This window comes from Fimicolochytrium jonesii (genome assembly GCF_025526975.1).
Source record: "Fimicolochytrium jonesii strain JEL569 chromosome Unknown EV422scaffold_9, whole genome shotgun sequence".
Taxonomy (NCBI): Eukaryota; Fungi; Chytridiomycota; class Chytridiomycetes; order Spizellomycetales; family Powellomycetaceae; genus Fimicolochytrium; species Fimicolochytrium jonesii.
The window spans coordinates 564438-580707 of record NW_026515676.1 but is presented as its reverse complement, the minus strand read 5'-3'; the positions used below and the strand labels follow the sequence as shown (position 1 = coordinate 580707).

The following is a 16270-nucleotide window of genomic DNA, read 5'->3' as shown; positions in this document are numbered from 1 at the left end:
TATACAGCAACGCAGCTGTAATGAAACGATGGGGATCATTGCCATAGATAAATAGGGTAGAGCTTACAAAAGAATCATATAAGGTGAATACAAGCCGCAATGGTGCGGAGAAAGGGAATAGAAAAAGAAAAATTGACCAGAATATGTGTCTCGGAGTATCTGTCATGGTGAAAGCTCTAGGTCCTCAATAAACACTATAATCTCCCGTTTCATCTGGATTCTTCCAAAACCGTTTATCGATCTCTTCGATCTCCTGCGCCAATGCCTCATCCGTCTTCCGTCTCTTGTCATCCATCCACCCACTAATCTTTTTCTCCCACAGGCTGTTGATTTTGCGCACGAAAAAGTACTCGCGGGTGGGGTTGGTAGCGTTATCACGTTTCTCTGGCGGAAGGGAAACCTCAACATTTGCGCCCTTTTCCAGCTTGTGCTCATCGCCATCGCGGATCCAGATGGGATGCAGGGCACCCTTGTCGAAGAAGATGAAGCGTTTGCAATCGTTGATGATCTTGTCGGCGTATCCGGACTTGGGCGACAGGGCGACCATGGCAAAGTACGACTCGTCGGGGATCCAGGAGTGTTCTTGCCATGCGAGGAGGTCGTGCGCGTCTTGCGATTTGCGGAGGTAGGAGATGAAATCGCGCGGAAGAATCATCCATTGGTGGTGCTTCATAGGACGGAAACGGTGATCCAGCGCGAAACGACGGTCGGGAGCGGCGGTGGGTGTTTTGACGTACGTCTTGGACTCGGCGAGGAAAAAGGCGCGTTCCATGCGCCATTCCGTATCGGGGTCTTGCCAGTGCTCGATGTACACCTTCCCGGGGTCACGCTGGGAGGGAGAGTGGATGACGTTAGGGCAGTGTCCGAACAAGCATGTAAGTTTTCTTCGTGACAAGAATCTACCTCAAGAATGGCATGAATACTCTTCGAGCTGCGGATGGGATAGTCGTATCCACTCAAATTGACGACATAGTCCCAATCAGCGACATCCATCAAGGAAAAGAACCCCTGCAACTGTCCAAACACGATACTGCTTGCTCCCCAGTTCAGGTTGAATGATCTGCCCAAGAAAATATTCCGCGCATCCTTGTAGATAGGGTGCCTGATCAACCATTCCCGAACCTTCCGTTTGAAATCCACACGCTTGGAGTCGACGTGAATGAGAAACACACCGTCGGTGTTGTACAGCGCGGCGAAGAGGGTCTCGAAGATGTCGAGGCGCTCGTGGACAAGAAGTAAGTAAGCGATCTTGTATTTGTGTCGAGGGACTTGTGGCGATGAGGGGTCTTTGGTGACATCGGAGCCAAGGGTGGGGATCTGGAGGTCGAAGCGGGTGAGGTCATCCGGTTTGGGTTGCTCTTTATTGGTTTCGGCTTGCTTGTTTTCGCCGCTGTCGCCGGCGAGTTCACGCCTGGCTTTATCATCGTTGTTGCGATGGCCATCGTCATGTTGGTTATTTTGCTCTTCCTTATCATCCTTCTTATCATCACTCTTATGTTCATTGTTGGGATCTTGTGGATGCTCCTTTTTCTTCTCATGGTTACCTTCAGCATCCTCCTTCTCCTTACGCTGTTTCTCCTCTGCGATCTTCCTCTCTCCCTCGACGCCCAAATATCTTACACCGGGATGTAGCGGCGTATCTCCCGGACCTTCGAGGACCAAGTCCTGGAAATACTTGGAACCGTTGATGTGCACCAACCAGGCGCCATCGGTCATGAGTCCATACTCGTTCCGTCCGTGGGCTGCCATGTAACATGCGAATCGGGTAACGGAGTCTTTGTCGAACTTGTCGTCGTCGGCCCAGGAGTTGATGTTGTCAAAGATTTTGCGTGCGAGGGCGTCGAGCATCCCCGTTGCGAGCGCGCGGGAGGGATTGGCGGTTACGAGGCTGCCGCCGATGGGCACTGTTTTGACAAGGAAGTTCAAAAAGACGTCAGTGTCACAGACTTTGCATTCCACCGTATGAATCGGCGAGGACTACGTACGTAGGTTCACCCAGGGATTAAACAAGGCCCCGTCGAGCATTTCACACATTTTGAATCCAGTCAACTCAACAAGCTTCGTTCTGGACAGGCGGTTGGCCAGGTCCGGATGGAATATCCTCTGATTGAGCTGGTTGACATTGGCAGTGGCAAATATCTTGTCCAGCTCAGAAGTAACCGTATCGCGCGCATCACCCTTCACATGCTCGATCTCGTGCGTAAGCTTCTTCTTGAATTCCTTCTCCATCTCTGCGCGCTCGTTCGCGATCCGCTGTGTTAACTTGGATTCGACCAACGTCTCCAGTTCCTCCTTGCGGCGCTCCCGATCGGCCTGCACTGCGTTCTCCATCTCCAATGCCATGCGACGTTTCAACGCCTCGTATTGCGCTTTGTACCATGCGATATCATCCTTTTTGTTTCCTGTAGGAGACTGTGATTGTTTCTTGTCGGCTCCGGGGGAAGCAGGTCGTCGCGACGCGTCGGAGTCTGGTGCCGGCGCGGCTTGCTGAGCTTGCGCTACGGCGTTGTCTTCACCGCCCTTGTTGGGCAGCATCGCCGCGGGAAGTCGTGCGTTGTGGGCTCCCGGCTCGTTGTCCGCTATTGCATTGGCCACTTCAGTCGCGTTCATGTTTTCCCCGGTGATGGAAGACATTGGCGTTTGTTTGTTTTCACTCTGGTCCTCGCTCTCAGGCGAGGTAGCCTTGTTCTCCGTATTTGAGTTTGATGGGTCGTCCGGCGCCGCTGCATCGCTATCACTGCCCACTGCGACCGGGACCTCGCTAGACTCGTCATAGTTCACAGACTCATCTTCTTGATCAGGTATGGTAGGATCTTGGTGATGCAGCTTGAAGCGGTGCTTTCTGGACAAGAATCCATGCGCGGCATTTTTGGTCGATTCCAAAGACTGGCTCGCCGAGTCGCTGCTGAGAAGGATTGTATACGTGACGAAGCATACGAGCAGGGCAAAGAACACGTAGCGTAGGCACCCTGGTCGTCCTAACTTCTTGAGATACGCGAGAGCCCCACCACCGGCTCCCGAGCCAGATATTATGCCTTTGCCGACGCCGCCCGTATTCCGGCGGCCGTGATGACTTCGGCGAGGGGCGAACAGAACGGAGTGGCCGCCTTTTGCTGCTGGATCATCGCGGTTGCGGTCGGCTCGTGGTGAATCCATGCTCCGTGTTTGGTTGCTGCCCTACTTACTCAAGTGCGCTGGTGCTGACTTGAGGAAAAGGATAGGATGAAGAGCGAAGACAACAAACGCAATGAACTCCGACGAAAACAACGACGACTCTATCGGAGCTAATCTAGGTACAGGTAGGTGATCTTGACACGATCCCCGACCCCGATATCTACAAACGAAACACGAAGTCTCTATACGTCCTTTCTCCGGCGGCGATGATATGTACGTTTTTACGTGCGAATGAGTAGATCTTGAGCAAGGACGGGGGCCTAAGGGCGGGCTTTTTGAGCAATTGCCGGAAGCTCCCAGGGTTCCGATATTTCTCAGCGGTCAAAGGACATGTTTGGCGGCGGCGTTCATGTTCATGGTTCGGGACAACAGATATGCAAGGGGTTTCTGGGAACCGAGAGGGGACGCAAGGGGACCGACATATGCGACGCGTTGGAGATAGATCGGCGCAGCTGTTGCATAACAAGTTCACCGCACGCGTTTCGTTCAATTGCGCAGTCCGAGGGAGTTTGTTTATACAAGAGTCATGCTTGCGTAAGGCGTTCGCTCGCTTTGCCGCGGCGCATCAAAATTTGCCGCTTCAGGTTTGCCGCGTTTGCTTGGCGGCAAGAATGATTAGCCTCGAAAGCGCCCAAATGGTCGGGAATCCTAACCTGCGATGATAAGAAACCGCTCCACTTTGTTCGACTGAGTCGACTCCCGCGATCTTCTGCCGCTCTGACAAACGACGGTCAAATTCACAGTTTTGGGACAACCTCTCAGCTCTGTCGACAGAACTGATCCCACCCCACACCACACATATTCACCGGTTTCCCGATACCAACCCTCCAAGATGATGGGGATAAGCGCACAAACAACGGTCGTCGACCAGCAGGAGGTCCGCACCTTCTCCCACGAGGAGGTCTCCGAACACCACACGGCGAAATCCCTATGGCTGACCTTGGGAAGCAAAGGTGTGTTGTCATGGGACGGGAAGCGTTGGGAGGACATCGAGGAGTCGTCGCAGGGAGACGTGGCAGGAACAGGCTGCAAGGACTGCCTTGTTTTCCTTGGAGGCTTGCAAATTCGGGTTGGCGGAAGCCTGACAAACGACCGACCGGAGGGCGTAGAACGGTTCAGGGATGGCAGGAAGGCCGGAGGTGAGGCCGTTTTAGCCAACCCTGGGAGCCTAGCAAGGCGAAGAATTAGAACACTTTTACTTGCCTGGGGCATCATGACACTGCGTTGAGAGGGCCATGGCAGGAAGAAGGCGGTCCTTATCCTCAGTCAGTCGAAAACCTTCTCTAGTGGATCCTATTCACTAACGTCTGTTCTATTCGTATAGTCTACGATGTCACAAATTTCATGTTCGATCACCCCGGAGGCGAAGAGCTGTTGCTGCAGTATGGAGGAAAGGACGTGTCCGAGGTCATGAAGGACCCCGTCGAGCACGACCACTCAGAGTCGGCTTACGAACTGCTTGAGGAGTACTACATTGGCGAATTAGCGGCGTCGTCCGTAACAGCCAGCGCAGTGGATTCCGAGGGCGTCTCGGTTCTGAAGAAGCGTACAACAACCACCACGACGACCACCACGACAACCACCCCTGTCGAACCATTCATCGACGTCACAAAGCCTATGCTGGTGCAGGTCTGGTTCGGCAACTTCACCAAAGAGCACTACCTAAAGCATGTTCACATGCCACGACACGCTAAGGGGTCGGCGCCAATCTTCGGGAATCCGATTTTGGAGTCGTTAACCAAGACCGTTTGGTACGCCGTGCCCATGTTCTGGGCGCCGATCTGGATCGTGTCTCTATACCTTGCCAGCCAGCAAATCGGCCTGCCGGCCACATTGCAATTATTGCCTCTTGGCGTGCTTCTCTGGACCGTGATCGAGTACAGCCTGCATAGGTTCCTGTTCCACGTGGAGGCGGTTTTGCCAGACAACCGTGTTGCTCTTACGTTGCACTTCCTGCTGCACGGTATTCACCACTACCTCCCCATGGACAGGTAAGAATCACATCTCATTGTCGCATTCCTTTGTCTGTTGTCTAATCTGATATATTGGGTCGTTCACAGGCTGCGTCTTGTGATGCCTCCAGCTCTTTCCGTAATTCTGGGAATCGGCCTCTGGAACTTTTTCAGCGCGATCCTGCCCAAGGAGTGGGTGTACGGTCTGGCAACAGGTGTCATTCCAGGCTATGTCGGGTACGACCTGATACATTGTAAGTTTGCGCTTGCATCAGGTCGACGTGCCTCGGAGTTCGATTCCTGACGATCTTATTCCTGTGCGATATAGTTTACCTACACCACGGCAGACCTTTCGCGGCTCATCTACGAACCATGAAGAGCTACCACTTGGACCACCACTACAAGGACGCCAACCTTGGCTACGGAATCACCACCAAGTTGTGGGACCGGGTGTTCGGCACGCTCTTGTAAATAGGCAGGAGAGGAGAGCCTCAACTGTAGCAAATCAGCATAATCACATACACCCGGTGTTAATCGATGCGGGAAGCACAGCGAAAACGGACGGTCCCCAGACCTTCATTTAAAAGTCGGGTTGCCACACCCGATTTTCGCGGCTCCTACACCACCTGCTGTACCGTATTCAGTAAGCTGTTTCAGGTGGTCTGTCAGTCCCTCATCGAACTCCTAGTTGCTGTAAACCCCCTAATTGACTGGCTGGCTGGCCCTATAAGCAATGTATCATCATAGAGAATCCATATTCAATAGACATTTCAAATATTCTTAGCAAAAACGAGGTGGTATGCATGTGTGTGCGAGTGACTGTGTGTTCTCGGCTCCAAAAAGAGAGGGGAGGTAGGGATCGAGATAGGGAATAGGGGTGACTCTCCAAAGTCAAACATATCAGCTGTTCACCGCTACGCCAGTTCTCTTTCGTACCGGCGACCATCCTTCAGCCTCTCGCTCCGGGAACGAACTTTGATTCTTAGTAGGCCAGTCAACCATGATAGGCCTCTATCCTACCATCGTAAGCGATGGATGAGCGTAGTGACGAAGCCAAACACCCGTCCAAAACTGCCCCGAGCTTTGAGCGGCAGGTTGTTGCAAGGCGGCCACCGCATTGGACAAACAGTCTACTCGTGCGCAACTTGCTTGCATGCGATAGCCTTTCGTTGGGTGGGCCGCGATCTGCAAGCATATTCTGATATCCGCCAATGCAGCCAGGCGCGGGGGCTTGAGCTCGAAACTCTAACATCCGGTTTCATGTAAGACGCTTGCCAATGCCAGAGCTTCGAGGTGTTGACGTGCGGAGCCCTCGGATTATCTTCCCCGCCGCCGTCTTCTCGTCCTCTCGTCCTCGTTCGCCTCCACCTCTCTCAACTTTTTCTGATCGAAAAACGCTCTGCTGTGCTCAATCCGTATCCTCCTCATCCCGTCCCACGTCAGCAAATGCCGCAAAGTGATGGTAATCGACACCAACCGCACGCGAATCTCGTACGCCTCATCGAAATCGTCGTCCCCGTCATATCCGCCCGAGTCCTCATGCTCGTCTAGGACCTCGTACTCCAGCGTCCAGGGGCCGCGCCGCGCGACTTTGATCCCCGACCCGCCGACGGCACTAATATCGTATACTACGCGCGGCAGAAAGCCGTCGCAATTGGACTCCCAAGAACCGTCTGAGAACCTTACGTCTTCCCAGACACTCGCGTCGTGCTCGGCTGAAAACCCGTGCCAGACTTGGAACCAAACGTCTCCGGCGGGTTTGGGGCGGAACACGACTAACCGGTCCTTGTAACTTTCCTCTCGAACTCCGCTATTCTCCTCAACTCCATCCTGTCGTTCATCAATCAACTGCAGCGTGTCGAAGTTGACGTACTCGTAGCGCATCAAGACGTGGTCGAGGTAAGCCATTTCGGCTCGTAGTGGTGGACGAAGCAGGAGCTTTGGGATCACGGTGTCGGTCGCGTAACGCCATTCTCGGCTGACGCGGCGGCAGACCAGGCGTAGGAATGGTATGGAAAGGTATTCGAGGACCGGTTCGATGAGCTCCGGGAGCAGCCGCGGCGCTGTGGCAGTCCTCATGATGTTCTGAAGTGGGATCGTTTCCCGGTTTTTAGCGTACTCGAGCCTCAGGAACAAGCATGACATGAGAGCTGAGAAAATAGAAACAACAAGCAAGCACTGAGCACCTCGCGACGAACCCTTGGATGCCCCGGTCCAAGTGCCTTCTGTTGAGATGGCCGGCCGGAGAAGTCCTGCATTTCAAAGCCACTTCCTGACGCACTGTCGAAATTCACGTCACACCTCTCCGAGTCACGTGACTGATCGTTTTTTTCGTTCGTCGGCCGCCACCCTCGCACTTTAGCTCGGCTCTGCTCTTCTTTCTTTCTCCGCTACTCCCGGAAATTTGGCATCCCGTTTGTCTCATATCTCGGGCCAGGTGAGGACGCTTCTTTTTCACTGAACAAGCTAGTCTGAACTGAGAGAGTTGCAAGTGAGTAGTTCCAATGCATGTCTGGTGGCTCTCCCCATTCGACCGGCAGCGGCAAATACCCGCAAGCGTTCTTTTAACAGTCGACCAACGAAGGAGCGAAGAAAACTGACTTCACCGCTTCAATTTACAGACATGCAGATCTTCGTCAAGACCCTCACGGGTAAGACTATCACCCTTGAGGTGGAGTCGTCCGACACCATCGAAAATGTCAAGGCTAAGATCCAAGACAAGGAGGGAATTCCCCCAGACCAGCAGCGTCTGATCTTCGCGGGCAAGCAGCTCGAGGACGGCCGTACTCTTTCTGGTAGGTTTTTTTTTACCGTGGTCCAAACCTCGGCGGTAATATATCCAGACGCTAAGTCGCCTTTTTTTTGCACCAGACTACAACATTCAGAAGGAGTCCACCCTCCACTTGGTGCTCCGCCTTCGTGGTGGTGCCAAGAAGCGTAAGAAGAAGACGTACACCACCCCCAAGAAGATCAAGCACAAGCACAAGAAGGTTAAGCTTGCGGTCTTGAAGTACTACAAGGTCGACGACGATGGCAAGATCACCCGTCTCCGTCGTGAGTGCCCCAACGAGACCTGCGGTGCCGGTGTCTTCATGGCCATGCACTTTGACCGTCAGTACTGCGGGAAGTGCGGTCTCACCTATATCTTCTCCGACAAGAAGGCTGGCAAAGCTTAGATTTGCGTTCTTGCAATCTGAGCATATGTAGCTGTTCATATCTGTCAATCAAATATTTTCAGTGGTCTTCTATGTCTTGTTCAGTGTTGGAATCTGAAATGTTGGGGAAACTGGGAGGCTTCCGGGGGTCTTGCGGAGACTTGCGCTTGGAGCGTACAAAATTTGGATATGAGCACGGTGATATCGTCGCACCGCTCATCATCAACGAATCAGAGAACCCTAACCCTAACCCTAACCCTTTCATTAAGTGCCCAACACTGGATATTCGGCCAGATGTTGAGATAGAGTTTGAGGTGTCGTGTTGGTTAACCGGTGTGCGGTGCTGGCAATCAGCTTCAGCGAAGAAATGGGAAAATCTGAACAGCCCTTCCGAAAGACCAACCTGCTCTAGATTTAAGCTTTGGGGTTTCGATAACCGAGGAACCTCTCTTATATCATGAGATCGGCAAACGTCCTCAAAACGTCCAACGTACTGTCACACCTCCTCGTTTACATCAATACCCTTGTCCGTGACATAAGTCTCCAATTGCGCTAAACAAGACAAGGCCCTTTCGTCCTCAGAAGGTTCGGGCGCTAAACAAAAGCCGATGGTTAGAGCCGATGTCGCAGCAGCTCCGTGCTTATGGCCTGCGGCACGAATTGACATAAACGGAGTTGATATCAACGAGGTGTGACTGTAGAATGGATGCGGTCGACATGATATTTGCTCCTTAATATGTCAAATTGCGGGGTTATTCTACATACAGTGTTCAGCTGTTTACAGATACGCCGGTCGGGAAGACAAACGTGCATGTTTCGAAACGCATCTAGCAACGCACATATGGTCGTTGGTAGACCGGCTGGGCAGATGCCGTACGGGGCTGCTGAGTTGCAAACAATCGCCACCACTCCACAAGCTTGAATGCATATACGCAGACTCCCGCTGACAAATATGTATCCGATACCCAGTGTGGCGAGCGTTTTGCAAGTTCCAACTCCCTTTCCAGTTTGGCAGATTGATTGCCATCCTATGTAAGATCTAAAAGGGCAAGTTTGGCTGTGCTCACATTTTCCCACACCAATTAGGGAACACTTCACAAATTTGCTGGTACCCACCAGTACGCTTCCGAGAGCGGCGATCTGCTTGTCACCGAAAAACGAGTCACCATAACGGCAGGAACAGAACGTCGAAAGAAACACAGAGAAAAAAATCCAGGTAGACGATCAGCAGCCATCTTCACGACGTCACACCCACATCCTTGTTTAAGAGATCGTTCTTTGTCGAAGAAGAAGAAGAGGGCGGTAAAGGCGTTGATGATGAAGAGCAGCAAGGCAACGTTGAAGAGTGTGGACATGGTGGTGGTGGGATGACGGGGACTGGTCTCCTTCTTGGCGTTTTAAGCAGGCGTGGGTTGGCAGATGTTCCTCCTTTCAGGCTGTCGATTTGAGAGTCGTGGCTTGAGCTTTTGACGGTCGACACGGAGGTCTCGGAGGTCCCGGAGGGCGGACAGGAATAGAACAGGAACGCGTCTTGGAGAAAGTTGCCGGACACCTCGCTAGTCTCGCACACTCACTACAAAAGACAGATGCTGCCATGCTGGCTCAAGGTTTTTACTGTTGGTGATTACATTATGTAAGTGGGGTTGGTCTTCTACAGCTACACTGCCGCGGGAATGGGTCTGTGTGATCAATAATCCACAATTGCAGAGACGGGTCGCGAGTCTTGAGCGGGTAAGGAGGGCAAGGACTCGAACTTTTCGTTGTCATACTCGTCGCTGTATTGATTGCCTTGCTCTGCGAAGGCTCCCGCTAGTTGCTCATCAGCGGCTTCTGAGGGTGTCGCGTGTCTTTGCGTTGGTGCAGGTTCGTTGTCTTCTTCCTCTGCCTCCGCAGCAGCCCCTCCATCGTACCGCTGCTCGTCATCAAGCTGTTCTCGAGATTCGGGCCGGCTCGGCCCCGCACCCTCAGATTCATTCTCTGTTTCGAACCCGAAAGACGCCGTTTCGGTCTGTCGTCCCCGGTCCCTCTCCCGCTCATCTTCACTCTCCCCATACTCTGACAACGGTCCCTTCATCCGATTGACTCTGGTCTGCGGACGCCCCGTTTCTAACACAGGCACCCAGTCCTCTTCTCCCGCCGTCCCTTCCTCGCTCGGTGCCAAGTCCAAGTCGTCATCCCCACGCGCCAGTTCAAGCAGGCTGGCCCGTTTGCTCCCCAAATCGCGTGCGGAGCCTGCCCGCTGCGGCCTTCCGACGATTCCCCGCGGTCCGATCAGCGACGCCGACATTCTCGGGTTGCCGAGCGTAGCCACCGTGGGTGAGTTCAGCCCGCCTGTTCTCGGGTTCTGCGCCGTCTTGGGTCTTTGCACAGGCGGGGGCGCCAGCTTTCTCGGTCCCTCCTGCGCCGTTCCATGCCCGGAATGCCCATGCGAACATCCCGGCCCGCATGCACCGGCCTCTCCATTTTTCTTCTTCCGGCCAATCTCCAAATGATCCTCCAACAGGCGCGTATAACTCTCCGGGAAACTTGCAATGTTGCGCAAGTAGTCCAGATTCTTGCATCGTTCCCGCGTCCAGTTCGAGCGCTTGTAGTTGGGTGGCTGGTCCTCGATGCGCTGCATGATCGTTGCATTCTCTTTCGCTATCGAGCGAAGAATTTGTGCGCGCCGTGGACCGTGCAGACTGCCAGGCGCTGGCGTACCAGAAGCGGTTAGGACGGTGGTCCCGCCAGGAACGGGGGTAGGCTCGTCAGCAGCTGGTGAGATCCCGGGTTGGAGGTTGGATGCGGCTTGCATTTGGAAAGAGATGCGGTCGAGGAGGATGTGGTTTGCTCGTTCAATTTCGTACAGTCGTTCTGGTGTAGGTTCGGTTAGCGTGACCCTCTGTTTAAGCCCCTACTTTTTAGCTTGCTTGTTTTCTTAACCCTCACCTTGCTCAGACTGCAGCTTCTTCAGCCTGACCTCCAGATGCGGCCGCCTCTTGGGCGGCCGATTATCAACCGTACAAGCAGCATTCCTCAGTTTCTGCAGATGAATCTGCCTCGCCCTCTCCTCCCACTTCTTACTCAGAAGCTTTGATGAGGTCGCATGGTAGGTTGGGAAATGTCGATGGGACCATGTTTCTGGTTTTGGCGGGGCGCCATGGTGGTGGTGTTGGCTGTGGCCGGTTGTGATAAGCGCGCTGGGCGGCGCCTGTGTGTGGAGTGGAAGGGGCCGGGAATGTGCATGGATCAGTGGAGCGGGATGCTGTTGCTGGAAATGGTGGTAATGGGAGTGGTGGGATTGGATGTGACCTTCTCCACCATGTGATGCGTGTGGACCATGGGCATGGTGGTGTGGCGCTGTATCTAGTTGTGGAAGTGTCGCCATGATGATCGCGCTACCGTCACATGTATTTGCGGCATTCGCTTCTGGAACTAGTCGCCAATGTCTCCGCCTCGCTTCGTCAGGCTGAACCTGCTGTGCGAACGGGGAGAAATTAGTCTCCAATCGCAAATCCACTTTTCGCAGATACCAGTCCTAACTTTTCAGAGCAAGATAGCGTACAGCAGAAATGCGTAATGAAACGGTTGAAAAGCTGGGAACTTGGGTGTATGGAAACGCCGTGATGCAGCTTCAGGTCAGCAAAGGAGTGCGAGTAATCCAGTGCATGCAAGAAAGAAGCCGGGGTGAGAATGAGCGGAGTTTGGAAGTGGCGTGGCTGGTTCCCGTCATTTTGCCCTAGTGGGTGCTGTCGATTGGGATCGCATGGCTCAGCAAGTCATCAATCAACTTTATCGGATTGCGGCTTCAACCCTCAAAATTTTCAAAATTCCTGCCGGTTTCCGTTCCCTTTCCTTCTCAACACTTCCGGCCATCCCGTTCGACTGTCCTCACCATCAGCTGCCTTTCCTTTCGGGTCCGGCTGGTAGCTTGGCTCGTGTTCGCTGTATTCAAGGTGCTACAGGGTCGCATCGGGAGGCCATCTCTGGAGGAGCAGTCGCCAGGGCCAAAACGCAATTGTGTCTGTCTTGGCTTTTTCCCACTATTGAGCTCAGCACATAACGAGAAGTCAACTACACTCTCCCGAGATCAACCGCACCACTTTCTTCCGGAACCGCAGCGCTACTTAGTCTCGAGCGATGCCACTTACGGTCTCATATGGTGCGAGCACCGACATTGGCCGACGCGCCTCCCAACAAGATGCCTTCCTGATACACCCTTCCGCGATCCCCTCAAACCCACATCCAACCTACCTCTTTATCATCCTGGACGGCCACGGCAGTGAAGGAACAAAAGTCGCACAGTTCGTCAAAGAGCAGTTCGCCGCCGTCGTTGCGCAACACGCGGAACAGATATTAGCAGGGGACCCGAAAACCGCGTTCACGAACGTGTTTCGTCTCGTGAACGAGAAACTGGAGGATGAGCAGAGCATCGATACGTACATGTCGGGATCGACCGTCGCGTTGGTGTTGCTGGTAGGCGAGACGCTTTATGTGGCGCATATTGGCGACAGTCGCGTGGTCCTGGGACGGACGGAGGCCCAGGGCGGCCTGTCGCTCCGGCCGTTGACGAGGTGAGAGGAGGCTGACTGTTGAAATGAGAAAGACGGCAAAGGTTGGCGCACGCGTGAAATGCTTACCATGTTTCTTTCGTCAAACTTCTGGGACGAATGATGCAGAGATCATAATTGCACAGATCCAGGAGAGTACGAGAGGGTGACAAAAGCCGGGGCGAGAGTAGAGAGCTTACCAACGGATGGCAATACCGACGGTACGTCGTTTAGGACGTTCTCTGTGTGCAAATCTGAGCCTTCCTTTCTGATTGCGGACGTGGAATTCGAAACAGGACCCCTGCGGATCTTCAAGGGCACGTTGCCATATCCTGGGTAAGTTATCCATCTGCAGATTTCACAAGCCCGCACTCCGAAAAACTAATCTCCCTCATGCATGCAGGCTAGTGGTGACCAGAACATTAGGAGACAACGTGGCCCGCCGCCTAGGAATAACGTGCGAACCAGAAGTCGACGTCGTGACGCTAACCCCCTCGGATCGGTTCCTCGTAATGGCCACCGACGGCGTGTGGGACGGAGTAACCGACGACGACATAATTAAAGCCGTCAGCAGCAACGCGGACGCGACATCTGCCAGCAACTACATAACGCAAGCGAGCTTGGCTGGCCTCGACCGACTGAGCTTGGATGATAATACCACTAATATCGTGTTGTATTTCTCGTGGCAATAGCCACCGCGCTATCCACCCATCACAACTGTTACTTGCCGCATTTTCGACATGAACTTTGGACTTGGATTCAATCGTCAATGGGATATTAGTTTTACATCAACTGTGCCAGTATCATGATAGCTTAGGTGCTTCCCCTTCCATAACGCTCAACCGGTGAGGAAGGTTACCTTCACCCTATGTATAATATCGTCCCTATTTTTTTGGAATCTTTTCCTTCAAATATACCCCCCTCAAACGTTTTCCGAATTGGATCAAACACACCAGGTATCATTCTATCAATTACGAGTTTTCTCGAAACACAAGTTTGCAAAAGGCCTACTCTAACTGCGCCTATCTGCGTCCTCGCATTATAAGTCGAGAAAGGATCCATCGCTCCAAGGATGAGCGAAGTTGAGAGCCTCACATTAAAGGCCCAAAGATCTCTTTCAACTGCGCGAGCTTCATGATGGTCACCTCTACACTCTCCACCAAATCAATCGCAGCGTTTGAAATCGATGCATCACTCGCAATCGATAAGGTCTTATCCTCCTTCGCCCCCTCATCACCACCACCGGTACCCAAAGGCAACTTACGGATGTAACCCCTAGTCTTTCGACCCAAATCCTCGACCGCAATCCGAAACTCATCCAACGCCTTCCGCCTTGCCTTCGTCCTCGCCGCCAGCTCGGTCGCCTTCCCCGACGTCGCGTTCCCGCCTTTCCCAAACTGGTCCACGGCCTCCATCAATTTCTCCTCTTCCTGATTTAGCCGCTCATGCAACGCGTCGCCGTGACGGAGGATGTTGATCACTTTCAGCAGCACGGCCTGTCGTGTGGCGGGTGAGGTCGTGCGGGCGGGATCGAGACCGGTTGCGAGCGGGGACTCGGCGACGGGGGTGCGGAGGAGGTCGCGGCTGGGGGAGAGTGGGGAGAGGTTGGCTGTTGGGAGGGTGTGATCGGCGGCGACTTCGATGGGGGCGGGGCGGATGATGGTCCGGGCGCTGTCGACGGATTTGCGGTGACGGTGGGTTTGTTCGGTGGTGGGTGTAGAGGTGTCGGACATGATCGTTGCAAGATTGTCGTTGAAGTCGGTTTCGGTGCCTGGGACGGATGAAACGGGACGGACCGGTGCCTTGTATGCCTTCACCGTCTCCTCCGCCCCCTTTGGTAGTGGTGGCAAATCCTTTAACAGATTCGCCACCCGCGGTGGCAGCATGCCGTACCGACGCGGGTTGCCTACAAACTTAGGCTCATTGCGCAAAGCCTGCATCAACGCATCAAGCGTTTCCGTACTATGCAAAGCCGATGGGCGAGGTCCCGATGGGTGAGGCCCCGATGATGAAGTGAGCATTGGGTCGGGTGTGTACAGATCCGAGGTTGAGTAACTGGGGAACAGAGCAGCGTTCCTCCGCTCCTTTTGCCCCGTCGTCGACGATCCTCCCCGAGATGGAAGTGTTGCGATCGTGGGTGCGGTGGTGGTGCTCGCTTTTGTGTTTGGTTTCGAGGTGATGGATTTTGACCGCTGGAATTGCTGCAGCACTCGACCTGGCAGAGGCTGGTATCCTGTGAGGTTTTCCTGTGATCCCCCATTTTTCGCCGCGGCGTTGGAAATCGCGGTCGCTCCGCCCGTGCTGTTCGACCACGTTGGCATTTTCAGACTGGACTTTTGCACCGGCGTTTTCAACCCTGTTTGCTCGGCTTCTCCCTCTTCCAACCCTCTCTGCTCAGATGCTTCCCCAGTCTGAGGCTCCCTGTCATTTTTCTCATCAGCCACAAAGTCGATCGTGGTCCGCGGTATGTCCGCCACCGCCTGGTCAACGCGAGCCATAAGCTCTGCGAGCGACGGAAGTTTCGGGAGAGCAGGTAGTTGGCCATCAAACTTGGATGTACCCTTTTCAGCGTCTGATTTCCGACGCGACGCAGGTGGGTCCAGCGGAACGTCCGGAAATGGCCATAAGAGTGGTACAGCGCGGGGCGGGGCCGAGTGGAAGGACAGCGGTCGGTCAGCGACCGCCTCCGTGGCGGCAACCTCTACGGTCAGCGTCTCTTTTGCGTCTTTTTTCGACGCTATACCCCGCACCAGCACAGTGACGCATTGCTCCATCTTTGGCTTGGTGATAGCGGCCACCTCAATGGCGGGGCTGCCGTCTTTGAAGAAGATATCAAACACATGGCCTCCTATCCCCGAAGCGGGCGCTCCCCTCGCCACAACCCGGTCGATGGCCGATGCATGGATGACGAAGCGTGGTGGCGAGTTAACGGCCGCTGAGTGGTGGTAGGATAGGTAGTTGTTTTCGAAGCGGAAGTGCCTGCGCATCCATCGGCTGGGATGCGTGCGAGAGTGTTTCCACAAGAACCCGGTGAACGTGTCGGCTTGCTCTTGCACGAAGGCTGGGTTGGATTGCGAGCGACGCATGCGGCTGCCTTGCGGTCCGAAGCGAGGTCGTTGTTCGCCGAGTGCGGCCATGTCGTTCGTCTTGATTCTAGTGTATTGATGCGGGCTGCGGGATGTCCTTTCAAACGGTTCTGGGCGTTCTGACTGAAAACGAGAAGCCGATAATAGTGAGCTGTGAAATCTGGATATGGTGGCCGACTTTTGTCGAAAGTAACCGCATTGTAAACCATATTGAGAGGAAGACGCAGATGCCACGATGGAAATAGAAGCATTTGTGGTGTGCCACACCTGGAACCGCCTTGGGGGGAGGGGCGCTTTGTTCGCATCAAGCGTAAAGTTTACGGACCCTTACTCCAACTTGTGAGCGATTGTCCCTCAGTCCCTGGCGCCCACGG

General features: G+C 54.0%; 8 protein-coding genes across 8 annotated transcripts; 3 read left to right on the top strand and 5 right to left on the bottom strand.

Moving 5' to 3' along the window:
* Positions 1 to 2: 2 nt before the first annotated feature.
* On the bottom strand, positions 3 to 3352 carry EV422DRAFT_434499 (core-2/I-branching enzyme-domain-containing protein). The gene is made up of 3 exons (XM_053067195.1): positions 1986 to 3352; positions 904 to 1904; positions 3 to 829 (listed from the first exon to the last, which is right to left on the bottom strand). Exons 1-3 carry the CDS (start codon positions 3154 to 3156, stop codon positions 185 to 187), a joined length of 2817 nt encoding a protein of 938 aa, XP_052926327.1. The 5' UTR covers positions 3157 to 3352; the 3' UTR covers positions 3 to 184.
* Positions 3353 to 3921: 569 nt separating this feature from the next.
* On the top strand, positions 3922 to 5879 carry EV422DRAFT_434432 (uncharacterized protein). The gene is made up of 4 exons (XM_053067193.1): positions 3922 to 4127; positions 4499 to 5165; positions 5235 to 5380; positions 5455 to 5879. Exons 1-4 carry the CDS (start codon positions 4007 to 4009, stop codon positions 5595 to 5597), a joined length of 1077 nt encoding a protein of 358 aa, XP_052926326.1. The 5' UTR covers positions 3922 to 4006; the 3' UTR covers positions 5598 to 5879.
* A 378-nt stretch (positions 5880 to 6257) lies between these two features.
* EV422DRAFT_434494 (uncharacterized protein) lies at positions 6258 to 7361 on the bottom strand. The gene has a single exon (XM_053067194.1). The coding sequence runs from the start codon at positions 7269 to 7271 to the stop codon at positions 6444 to 6446; it is 828 nt and encodes a 275-aa protein (XP_052926325.1). The 5' UTR covers positions 7272 to 7361; the 3' UTR covers positions 6258 to 6443.
* Positions 7362 to 7503: 142 nt separating this feature from the next.
* Positions 7504 to 8521, top strand: EV422DRAFT_586682 (ubiquitin-related domain-containing protein). The gene is made up of 2 exons (XM_053073468.1): positions 7504 to 7921; positions 7998 to 8521. The coding sequence occupies exons 1-2, from the start codon at positions 7750 to 7752 to the stop codon at positions 8300 to 8302; spliced, it is 477 nt and encodes a 158-aa protein (XP_052926324.1). The 5' UTR covers positions 7504 to 7749; the 3' UTR covers positions 8303 to 8521.
* Positions 8522 to 9338: 817 nt separating this feature from the next.
* EV422DRAFT_527187 (uncharacterized protein) lies at positions 9339 to 9771 on the bottom strand. Its single transcript, XM_053070199.1, has one exon. It carries the CDS (start codon positions 9634 to 9636, stop codon positions 9376 to 9378), a length of 261 nt encoding a protein of 86 aa, XP_052926323.1. The 5' UTR covers positions 9637 to 9771; the 3' UTR covers positions 9339 to 9375.
* A 35-nt stretch (positions 9772 to 9806) lies between these two features.
* On the bottom strand, positions 9807 to 11935 carry EV422DRAFT_619578 (KIAA1430-like protein-domain-containing protein). Its single transcript, XM_053074071.1, has 3 exons — positions 11804 to 11935; positions 11210 to 11738; positions 9807 to 11134 (listed from the first exon to the last, which is right to left on the bottom strand). The coding sequence occupies exons 2-3, from the start codon at positions 11646 to 11648 to the stop codon at positions 9969 to 9971; spliced, it is 1605 nt and encodes a 534-aa protein (XP_052926322.1). The 5' UTR covers positions 11649 to 11738; positions 11804 to 11935; the 3' UTR covers positions 9807 to 9968.
* Positions 11936 to 12047: 112 nt separating this feature from the next.
* On the top strand, positions 12048 to 13749 carry EV422DRAFT_527184 (phosphatase 2C-like domain-containing protein). The gene is made up of 4 exons (XM_053070198.1): positions 12048 to 12834; positions 12940 to 13031; positions 13107 to 13146; positions 13214 to 13749. Exons 1-4 carry the CDS (start codon positions 12401 to 12403, stop codon positions 13500 to 13502), a joined length of 855 nt encoding a protein of 284 aa, XP_052926321.1. The 5' UTR covers positions 12048 to 12400; the 3' UTR covers positions 13503 to 13749.
* Positions 13750 to 16085, bottom strand: EV422DRAFT_527181 (uncharacterized protein). Its single transcript, XM_053070197.1, has one exon. It carries the CDS (start codon positions 15945 to 15947, stop codon positions 13902 to 13904), a length of 2046 nt encoding a protein of 681 aa, XP_052926320.1. The 5' UTR covers positions 15948 to 16085; the 3' UTR covers positions 13750 to 13901.
* Between the last annotated feature and the right edge of the window lie 185 nt (positions 16086 to 16270).